This window comes from Sitophilus oryzae, unplaced genomic scaffold, assembly GCF_002938485.1.
Source record: "Sitophilus oryzae breed Bouriz unplaced genomic scaffold, Soryzae_2.0 scaffold_942_pilon_pilon, whole genome shotgun sequence".
NCBI classification, from domain to species: Eukaryota; Metazoa; Arthropoda; class Insecta; order Coleoptera; family Curculionidae; genus Sitophilus; species Sitophilus oryzae.
Genome location: NW_022147575.1, coordinates 3,461,162 through 3,473,395, shown reverse-complemented (window position 1 = coordinate 3,473,395; position 12,234 = coordinate 3,461,162). Strand labels below are relative to the sequence as shown.

At 35.2% G+C, this 12,234-nt stretch overlaps 1 protein-coding gene across 1 annotated transcript; it reads right to left on the bottom strand.

The window, feature by feature from the left end:
• Window positions 1–578: 578 nt before the first annotated feature.
• On the bottom strand, window positions 579–6,038 carry LOC115890981 (the record flags this gene model as incomplete). Its single annotated transcript, XM_030911356.1, has 2 exons — window positions 5,172–6,038; window positions 579–747 (listed from the first exon to the last, which is right to left on the bottom strand). Coding segments are annotated over exons 1-2 (1,036 nt in total), but the record flags the coding sequence as incomplete, so codon positions are not given.
• Between the last annotated feature and the right edge of the window lie 6,196 nt (window positions 6,039–12,234).

Sequence of the window (12,234 nt, the reverse complement as noted above, 5' to 3'; positions counted from 1 at the left end):
CGCTTCGATATAAAGATAAAAAACCTAATATTTCTCTCATTCTTAGAAATATATACCCCTAACTTTATATCGTTGAAAAGGGTTAAATGTCAGCATTTTTCTAAATTCATAGCCAACTATGATTTCCATTTAAAAAATTATATTTTTCATTATTTGTGACAAAAAGAGCAAGCATAGAAAAAAACTGACTATGCCACTGGATTGTGCTTAAAAAAGTGCCTTAATAACGTTTTTACAGAATTTGATTATTCAGCAAAATAAAAAAGTTATGAGCAATTTTCAAAATAGTAAAAAATTCAAAAATACCCCGAATCTCAGTTGGCAGTGAAAATATCAACAGGCGGTTTACGCCATTAAACGTTTCTCAAAAATCGAGCCTATGACATCTATATCGGTTTTGCTCTATCTAGTCAGGAAATAGGTTTTCTCTGTTAAAACAGGCCAATTTCGACCACCCTGTACATTTTATTGGCAGTCTTACGGCAGTCGCCTATAATTACATGGCAGTCTTCTTCACAGTCATAGACAGTCGCTTGACCGTAAAATGATATTTTGGCGTAAATAGTTATTTCAGTTACCTTTTTTGGGCTTGTCACTGGCTACATCGCTCAGCCGATCGCTGAGCAAGTCCTGCGTCACAGTGGTCTCCTGCTCGTCGTCCAGGTTATCCTCTGGAGCCCCTATGGATAGTTTATGGCACACCTCGAAGGCCTGGCCCACTGTCCTGACCACCCTTAAAGCTTGACTCTGCAATTAAGGAAAATTTATTAAGTAACATTACTAAAATGAATTTTGTTAAATTTTGGGAACGAAAAAAGGGTGTATTTTTCTATACCCTTGGCGCTACTGTATTCCGAAATTGTATTCCGCTTGGTGCAAACTGTATTCCGAAAACTTCGTCAGCATATTAGTCTGAAGATATAAATAAGTAAAAAAGTGTGTAGGAGTTTCATTTTTATATCGATTTTTTCCAAATCATTTCTGAAATAACTAGTAGTGGGAACTATCGAATGAATACTATCGAAACATTCGATAGTTGCAATTCATTCGAATAATTCGATAGCTAGTAAGAAAACATTCGTCGAAAACTATTCGAATAAAAATATCGAATAGATGCGTCATCTGCCTTGAAATATATTAATTCGGCAGCTAAAACCATTCATTTATAAAATTCATTCATTTGTAAAATTCATTTATTCGTCAGGATCGATTATAATAAAATATAAACTGGATTTTAGTTGTCGCCCGGCGACGTAGGTTTCTTTCCAATAATACTTTTTATTTTGGATGTAGAAAAATTTTTAATGTTTTTAAGCAAAACTCATTTTAAATAGTTGGAACATGCGGTCAGACACTGTCTTGTTATTGTTGTGTTATTGTTTTAGGGTTATAAACGAGTGCGACACGAGCGATAGATAGGTTGTCTCTGTCGTAACGTACGTTCCCTTGACGCACTCTGCCGAGAAACACAACACCGTCTTTCGTTTACACCTGAACTCACCTGTATCATAGCCGGGTATTTTTTTATTTTAATGAAGCTATAATTAAATAATAATAACAGTAATAATTTGTTATACCTATTAACACCAAAATTTAAAATCATTTAATATAAACATTTTTTAAGTAGTAGCAAAATATAAACCAACAAATAGAAGTCAAAATTATTTCTATTAGATCCTATTTAAAAAATAATATAGTTCCAAATTTTAGGCAACGTTGGTTTATTAAATAATAATAATTACAGAACTAATTTGTTATATTAACAACAAATTTTAAAATCATGAAATATAAACATTTATTAATTTTCTAAGCATGCAGTGTAATAGAAGAAAAATATAAAAATTAGAAATCAAAATTATATATGTTTATTAAAGCTTTTTAGCGTACTTTGTATTAGTATTTAAAAATAATATTTGGTTTAACTGGTACTGTCTTTAAAAAATAAATGAAATATTTCTTCGCAAAAATCCATGTAAGAGAATTAGCATAAACAAAATACAAATATCGTTAACTTTTTTTATGAAATAAATTGGCACGTGACGTTAATCAATTGTTTTTGGTCACTTCCTGTTTCCCACCGGAATGACTATAACTTTAATTTTTAAACGGCACTCTCGGTATATTTTCTACTTTATCTTGATAGAAAACAAATGACACTCTGAATAATGACACCATATGCTCAACTTTTGACATTTTCGCATAAGGAAGCCTAATTGTAATTGTAACACGCGGTTCATCCCAAAATTTGAGTTCGATAACTATTTATTGGTACATTACCATTACTTAAATAATGCTTAAGTTCAACTAATTCATATTACTAAAACATCTTCCAATACAAATACATATGTATTTTTAAAATTACGATTTGTAAGTTCACCTCATCTCTCTTAAAAAGTTACTTTCTCCTATTTCCCATTAAAAATAGACCATATACCGTATAAAAACTTAAATAATTGAAAGATCGGAAAATCACACAAATTTTCGGAAAATTTTGACCACCTGCACACGTACACAATCGTCAATTTAAAAAAAAACACTACTACTTTAGTATTTTAAATATTTTAATAAACGCAAAAATAGCACAGTATTTAGAAGGCAAGTTATAAAAATTTGGAAGAACTAATAATGCACTGACGCAGACAAAAATCAAACGAATACTAAATTTCATTTATCTAAAGCATTCGATAGTCGTGGCTTAACGATAACCATTTAGTCGGACGGCGAGGTTGTCACATATGCTTTAGTATACAAATGAATGAATGATTTTATTCGAATGAAAACATTCGATAGTTGAAATCATTCATTCAGTAACCATTCGATAGTCTAACTCATTCGGTAGTTCCCATCGCTAGAAATAACGTCAATATTTGGATGAGAATTTGTGTCCCTAAGTTAAAAAGTTATTAGCTAAAAATATGTAGGTGGCGCCCTCTACAAGTAGGAGTCAAATATTGATATCAATATAAAATTTCTCATGTCAAAAAACTCCCAAACACCAATTTTCATCCAAATATTGACGTTAGTTCGTAAATTATTTGGAAAAAATCGAAATAAAAATGAAACTTTTACACCCTGTATCTTCGAAACTAAGCATTTTAGGACATACATTTATACGAACTTTTTTACTTATTTTTATCAGCAGAATATGCTGCCGCAGTTTCCCTGTATACTCTACAATGATAACTTTGTCAGTGGGCACTAATACATCCTAATACCGTATGATCGAAAAAAAAACGGCGTCAGCCATGGCTATGAAATGAAGATGCTGTCGTTTTATATGTAAAATTATATGGGGAAAGTCATTGATATTCATTTCCAAGCCAACTGGACGCCGTTTTTTTCGATCACACGGTATAATACTGTATATGTGCAAATATGTACTTTTAATTCACATAAGTATAGAAGAAGAGTTCGCTAAATTAGTTTCAGAGAGCTCCGAATATGAGCTTCAATGTATTTACAGCCTGGATATAGAGATAAACCCTGGATGTATATTGAAACTATCATGGTTCATTCGCTTTTGAACTCCAGCTTTGCGGAAATAGCGCAAACAATGCCGAAAATACGAAAACCGGATGCGAAGTTTAACAGCTTCAAGCTATCAGCAATTCTCGTATTGAATATTTGGAATGAGAAAATTATGCCCAACGCATATTTCCTTTTATTTCTAGAAACTATACCTGTTTCATTATAAATGTATGTAACTGAGTTTGAATGAAATTTAGAATAACTTTATATGTTTTTTATCAATATATATGCTGGAGGCAGATACCGAAATAATTAGACACTTCGCGATTTGTCCATATTAAACTTGCCAGATGCCGAAACAGTGAGCGATTCGGCATCTGACCAACTCAATTTAACCACTCTTTTTGGTTGGATTGGTTTAGTTATTTGGCGAGTTGGTTAGCGTGGTTATTTGGAGGGTGCACTGATAAGAAAGATATACTTGAACTAAAGTCGTCATGGTTCTTGAAAAAAAAATTTAGTGGCAAAAGAATTTATTTTAGCGTAAAAGAAAATATTTTGCCTGAAGAAAAACTCTCTTAACTGAAGAAAACTGGTTCTCTTGAATCTATATTCATTCAACCAAGTGCAAGTTACTTTGTTTTAAGATAATAAGAAAAATATGCTAGGAAGGACTTCATTCAAGAAATGGCCATTTTTCCAATAGCTAAATACTTTTGATAAAAAATAATAACGGCAAAGACGATGACGAAGGACGGTATATACAATCAGTCGGCAGTCCGATTAGTCGTATGTCGCATTTTATAGGTCGCACATACAATCATCAATTTAAAAAAAAAACACTACTACTTTAGTATTTTAAATATTTTAATAAACGCAAAAATAGCACAGTATTTAGAAGGCAAGTTATAAAAATTTGGAAGGACTAATAATGCACTGACGCAGACAAAAATCAAACGAATACTAAATTTCATTTATAAAAAGCATTCGATAGTCGTAGTAGTATACAAATGAATGAATGATTTTATTCGAATGAAACCATTCGATAGTTGAAATCATTCATTCAGTAACCATTCGATAGTCTAATTCATTCGATAGTTCCCATCGCTAATAATTGAAAAAAAAAAAAAATATTGTTAAAGTCTCAAATTTTCCGATAACTATTATCGCCTTTTCGTAGCATTGAATAGTTAAATAAATTTTGTGCTTATTTAATATTTAACAGCAGCAATCAACATCACATATCTTAATAGCTAAACAAAATAAAACAAGTTTTTGTAAATGAACGAAACTTATATTCCATAGCCAACAAACTTTGGTGAAAAAATTACGTATAGAAAAAACAAAATGCATGTAATTCCCTAAATAATAAAAAAGAGTTTTTGTCCCATCTTAGGAAGCTAAGTCTGGTCAGGAGGTTGCCTAAGAAGGGACATCACTTTTCACAATGGGCACATGTGAAATACAAATCATCCATAATTCCACAAGACTCATGAGCTCACTGTGAACATTTATGGCAATTATACCAGTCTTCTCCACTCTCCATATAGTTGTCTCCACATACCGTACATGCTGTGTCATCTTCATCAGTAACATTCTTTGCAGTCAATTTTATTCTGACTGCAGCTTTGTTTTCTTACACCTTGGGCACGTAGACCTTTATTGAAAAGTATATTTTTAACACTGTTTATTTTTTTAATTACTTTTGGCGTCTGCTGGGCCTCCAGTTGGTTTTTGTATGGGGACTCTGTTAAAATAGTAGACTTCAATGATCTCCTAGCTGTTTGTTTTTTTCGTTTGTCTTTAGCTATCGGTAAAGGACTGATGTCAATAATTTTTACTTTAGACGGAGAAGAGTTGTTATCTGGAAGGATTTCCTTTTTCCGCGAAGCAACCAAGGCTACTAGCGGAAGTTTATCTTCTGAGCTACTCTCGTTGTTTTGACCATTTTCCGAAGATTGTGAAATAGTGTCTTTTCTGGAGGTAGAGGGGTTTTGATATGGATCTACTTCAGTGTTAGTTGTTTCTGCAGCGGCAAATTCCCAATCTTCGAATACATCGGCATTGAACGGCCAGATACCTGTTCTTCTGAACCCATTCACAGCAGTTTGAACATTTGCTGATTTTTCAAAGGCTTCTGAAACAGCTCCTGCAATTTGATAGAGCCCGAAAGTGCGACCACAATGATTTTTCAACCATCTGGAAAGGTACGTATCGTAATAGGTCATAACAGATTTGAAATACGATACATCCAACGGTTGAATTTTGTGTGTACAGCGGGGCGGTAGGCACAACAGAATAACTCCATAAGCACGCCAAAAGTCTATAACATTCAAACTTTTTGTATGAGAACTATGGCCGTCTAAAATAATAAGAATTGATCTTTCTTTTGACGGCCTTGTTTGCTCAACAAAGTAGTGCATATAGTGTAAAAACACATCTCGATTCATCCAACCTTTATCTTGGGGAAGGGCTGGACTTCCACTGGGCGCATTATCCATTAATTCCGGTTTTATCCTCTTTCTAGGAAATATAAATGCAGGTGCCAAAAAATTACCACTTGCATTCATAGTAGTGATGGGTTGTTATTTAACTATCTGTTATTTTATAACAATTATTTAGAAATAACATAACGCAACCGTTACTGCTTCTAAAAAATAACAGATATAAAATAACGACACGTAGAGATCGGCCGCTCGTGAAACGAAAAACGAAGTCGGCGCTCTGCACCGCCCCGAAATTCTATGCTGCTCGAAGCAATTCCAAAAACAACTAGTATGGATGGAAGAGCTGTTGTTGCGTCAACCATCGATACAGGCGGCGGCGAGACAGCGGACAACGGGTGAGGAATGCGCTACAGCGAACGTAGCTACTTCGAGTCGATCCCGTCGACGGTCGTATTGCGCTTATAACAGCTTAAAATAATAGGATATATATATAAAAGGAAGCGGGTTTTGAAACGAGTTGCGGAGTAGTGATGGGTTGTTTATTTAACTATCTGTATTTTATAACAATTATTTAGAAATAACATAACGCAACCGTTACTACTTCTAAAAAATAACAGATATAAAATAACGACACGTAGAGATCGGCCGCTCGTGAAACGAAAAACGAAGTCGGCGCTCTGCACCGCCCCGAAATTCTATGCTGCTCGAAGCAATTCCAAAAAACAACTAGTATGGATGGAAACATGTTATTTCGTCAACCATCGATACAGGCGGCGAGACAACGGACAACGGAGTGGGGAATGCGCTACGGCGAACGTAGCTGCTTCGGTCGATGCCGTCGATATTGGGCTTATAACAGCTTAAAAATAATAGGATATAAAAGAAGCAGTTTTTTTGAAACAGTTGCGGGCATAACGCCTGGCGGTCGAGATAACAGGAGTAGGAAAGGAACGCTGCTGCATCGGTCGATTGTCGATGGAGGCTCGCAACGGGTTGGAGAAGCAGTCATTTTAGATACGTTGTTTTTCAATCTGTTACGAGCATAACAGGGTGGCGGTCGAGATAATCGGAGTGGGAAAGGAACGCTGCCGCATCGGTCGATTGTCGATGGAAGTTCGAAACAGGTTGGAGAATAACGCATCAGTTGTTTTAGATACATTGTTTTTCAACCTCTTACGAGCATAACGGGCGGAGGTCGAGATATTATGGCGCTGTATGTTTCAGTACGTTATTAAGTTTCAATATTTAGGTATTTATTTATTCTGAAAAATTTTCAGAATAATATTTTCAGTTTTTTTAAAAATGTATACAGGGTGTTTTGAAAAATCTGGTCATTGATTAATCACGATCCTGCTTAAAGCCCTTGACGTAAAAAGCCGATTTTTGGAAAACGGATTTACTTTAGGGTGTAGAGGTTCGATAAGAAGGGATTTTTCAAAACTCGAATTTTAAGGGGGTGAAACTACCCTCAAATATTAGAATATTTTTTATTTAAAAGCCGGTGAGTTTTTCGGGAAAACTCTTAAAACACGTATATTTTATTATGTTGTTTTACATATTTTAAGATTTTTTAAAAATATATACAGGGTGCTTCATAAAATATGACCATTGAGTTATCACTATTCTGCTTAAACTGCTTGACGTTTAAAGCTGATTTTTGGCAAACAGATTGACTGTGGGGTTGAGGTTCGATAAGGCGGAGTTTCTCGAATCTCAAATTCCAACAGGGTGAAAACGCCCCTCAAATATTACAATATTTGTTATTTAAAAAACGGTTAGTCTTTCGGGAAAACGCCTAGACACGCATAATTTATTTTGTTTTTTTACATATTTTGAAATTTTTTAAAAAATCGTACACGTTGTTCCAAAAAGTTGAGTAATTGATTAACCACGATTCTGCTTAAACTGCTCGACGTTTAAAGCTTATTTTTGGCAAATGTGAGAAAATTTTATCTAGTTTGTATGTTAATGGAAATTCTTGTTTTTCTTTATCATCACCATTAGAAATTATTAATTCGACGCGAACGAAGTCGCGGGTCGAATTAATAATTTCTAATTGTGAAATTTACACGCTAGTTTAAGTGTAAAATTAATTCGAACTCTAGTGTGTAGTTGGTTTACTTATGAAGAATATACTACACATTTTCTTATATTGCTATTTTTTGACCACAAATGGTAAAATTATAACTAAGAGCTTCTTGCCCGTCGAGTGAGATGCACCCTGTACACTGCTACGCAATTCAGGATCTACGCCGATCGAGGGGCAAGGCGTAGGTAGATCGGAATGTATACGTATAGACGAGTGGCGGAATTTTGGCTTTTTTATATCGCAATTTGTAAACAGCGCTTATTTGTAAACAACGACCGTTTTTAGAGAGGTATTTTAGATAACAATCGATATTTAGAAATTTTTAGACACCCTGGAAATACTACCACCGAGCATGTCATTGTAGCAACTTGCAACTGCGTTAATACGCCTGGCGGCGACCGCTTCATACTCTTTCAGATATTTAGCAATAAAATAAAGAAACCTGTTATTTTTAAGCTGTTATTTTAAGCTGTTTTTTATAAATAACTATAACAGTTTCAACTGTTATCTAAAAATAACAGTTTTGCCCATCACTAGTTGCGGGCATAACGCCTGGCGGTCGAGATAACAGGAGTGGGAAAGGAAGGCTGCTGCATCGGTCGATTGTCGATGGAAGTTCGAAACAGGTTGGAGAATAACGAATCAGTTGTTTTAGATATATTGTTTTTCAACCTGTTACGAGCATAACGGGCGGAGGTCGAGATATTATGGCGCTGTATGTTTCAGTACGTTATTAAGTTTCTATATTTAGGTATTTAAATACCTTCAAGATTTTTGAAAAAACTGGACTGTATTTTTATTAAAACCGGTAGCTCTAGCGTATGATGTTGCTTCGGGTTTTCTGAGGGTAACATGTTTGTGTCGAGATAAAAACCCGTATATCCATTTTTTGGACGCCATTTTATTTTCTCTATGGAAGTTATTTGGTATGTTGTTGGGTGAAGCAAAATCGAAGGCCAACTGGCGAAGTTCTTTGTAAGTTATTCCGAAAAATCTTTTTACCATTTCTAAAATGTATTCAACAATATCTTTTTCTTGATCATCAGAAAAAACTTTTCTAAATCGTCCGAGGCATTTTTCATTTTCTCTTACGATTTTATTTCTATTTGCAACCCTTCGCTGCAAGGTACTTTTGGGTACATTATATTTATCTGCAGCTTGACGTACTGACAATTCGTTATTACGCACTTTTTGGACGGCCTCTAACATGTCCTGAATCGACCATTTTCCACGATCTGTTTTTCGACGATAATAACGATTTGTCGGAGGCATCTGAAATGGAAAAAAAAGTTGGAACTACAGACTTTTATTCAAAAATAAACAGTTTCCCAAGTTGGGACGTCCCAACTTAAGAAATCTGAAGTGTCCCATCTTGAGAAATATGCACTGATTCATAAAAAATATAACCTATTTTATAAACAAACCTGCTGCCAAAGTTTCTTTCTGGAAATATTATTACAATAAACCACACCTATAACCCGCGGCCTTAAAAGGTATAAGCTACTTACCGTCAATCCAGTATACGAAGTTGTCCTGCTAACAAATATTTTTAAAAATCTTCCAAAAATTAATAACCGGCTGTCCACTCTGCACAAATATGACTTGACAAGCCATCTTCTATTTGCAAGATGGCCGTGCTATTAACTCTCCACTAACACAAATAGATGTCGCCGCAAGTCTACTATGTTCTTAAAAAAATGACTGTCTCTTCTTGGGAGACCGTCCCACATCTTAGGTAACTCTCCCCTATCAAAGGATGAAAACGAAATTATATTACCATAGAAACGCGTTTTAGTTTTTAGACCTAAAGCTTCATTCAGAACCTCGAAATTAGTAGAATAAATTAGTGGTTTCAATAAGGGTAGAAGTTTGTTCCTCTAACTTGAATGTAAGTTTTCAGAACGTCAAAATTAGTGGTATGGATTTTCGTTTAGTGGAAACAGTTTTAACTTTTTCACTAATTATACTTCAAAATTTACGAGGAATGTCATTTTGGCCTTTGATTATCATCCGTCATGAGAAAATGTGGTTAGAAACCAAAAGCTTATTGTTAAGTTTATTGGTATAAGCTAAATATTAGTCTTCCTCTATGGATACAACTGATTACTGCAAGCTGTTGCTAAGATATTCTATTAATTTTAATTGTGTTTTTTAGACATTGTGAATGATCGTAAACTAAAAAGTATAAAGTGTAATTGAAACCACTAATTTATTCGATTAATTGCGAGGTTCTGAATGAAGCTTTAGACTTTTAAATCTCAATCTAGAGTGGCATGCCTGTGTTAAAACAACTAATTTTTAATCAAGGAGCCTTGGAAAAATAGACTTGATTAAACGTAAGTAGATAGTTTATTAAAATTCACATGGTATCTTAAAAAATGTTCCTGCCCACAAAACTTGGCCCTCATCTAAAATCATAAATTCCCCTCTGGCTCTCCGTTATGGATTATAAACTCTTAGCATTCCCGTTGTTAAATCCGACTGAATTATGCCATATCCCGTCCAGAAAATCCCGCTTATTTCGCCGCACAGGAAGAAACGGAAAAATGGAGGATGGCGTTGCGGAACGTCGGGCACGTCCCTGTTATTGATGCCTCTCGTCTCCTGGATATATAAAACTTTTTAAAATAATGCTGGACGGCGTCGGGATAAATAGGAAGCATTATCTTCACTCAGCGGGGGATTACCCCGGGTATCGGGGATGGGTAGTTGTCTATTTTGACGATATACGTGGGCAGGTCAACATTTTTTATCCCCTAAGAATAATAGCACTGAATAAAAAGACTACTAGTACTATTGCTATTACTAGCTGACGAGTATTTAACACGCAAGAAGATGGTTACGCAAGGCGTTTCCTTTCATGAGCTTTTCTGTGACTGAAAAGACCGATACGCGATGTTATCTCTCTTCCGCACTCCGGACATTTAAAATTCTCATTAAGTACTTTGTTGTTTCTTTACTTTTTGGTTGTCGTTATTAACTGAGTTTACAATTCTTCTTCATTGCGTTCTATTTTGCGCTGCTTTCTCCCACTGATTCTGTATGCTTATTCCCTTTAAGTTTTCATGGAAAATATCCTTGTACCTTCTGAGTTGGGTTGGTCTCTCAAGCTCACCGTAAAGAAGATATTTCGGTGGTGGTTTTCACCTACCGCATCCCGCATACGTGACCAGCTCATCTTAAGCGGGATTTAGTAATCATGATATCAGCGCTCTCGCTGCTAGCTTTTTCAAGGACCGATACGTTTGAGACATGGTGATACCATTTGATTCTTAACAGTTGTCTAAGGTGTCTCTGTGGCAACTTGTTTAATGCGTTCATGTGCCGGCGATAGGGCACCTAAGTTTCGCTTCCATATAACATGGTGGGAATTATTATTGCTCGGTACACTGCAAGTTTCGTTTTTGTGCTCATGTCATGACTGTAGAAAACCCTGTCTTTTAATTTCCAGAATGCTCTTGAGGCGGTGTTAATTCTGTGGTGAATTTCAGTCGATATTGGTCTTTTCCGAAATCAAACTGCTGAGGAAATTGAATTCCGCTACATATTCCAATAGTTCTTTCCCAATTTTATAGCATTGTTATGATTTTAGTTTTATCGATGTTCAGTTTAAGACCCAAAGCCTCGTATGCCCAGGTATATCCAGGTTCAGCATTTCTTGTAATTGCTGTAACGTTTTTGCAACTAGACTGCAGTCATCAGCATACTGAAGTTCTGAGATGAATTCTATAAAACGACTTCGAGAGGAGTCAAATATTATTTTTATATTCATACTTTTTTTATTGACTTTCCTCTAGAAAAATTAAAGTTTTAGTGACCTTCCTGTGTTTTTCTGTTTATATTTTGTATTATTTCGTAATTTGTTTTAAACTGCCTTTATGTAAAGTGTACACATATACGGATAAATATTGCTCCAGGACTTGCATTACAATGTAAAACGCAATCTTAGTACGCTTTTCCTGTTTGTTCTCGCGATTCTAGAAACTTTGTACGTTTACTAAAAACGCTTCCTCTACTAATATTATTTCTTCGTTCTCTATTCACCATCCACATCCCTTATTTTCCGAGACTTTCTCTCTAATATAATCAGCCGGCACAAAAACATTTCCATCTTCCTATATTACAGAAATTTTTGCAAGGGGTTGAGACCGGAATAAAGGGATGAAAGGCAGAACAGCGGCGGGACGAGGGGGACATTGAAGGGTGGAAGGGTAGCTAGCGGTCCTAGAA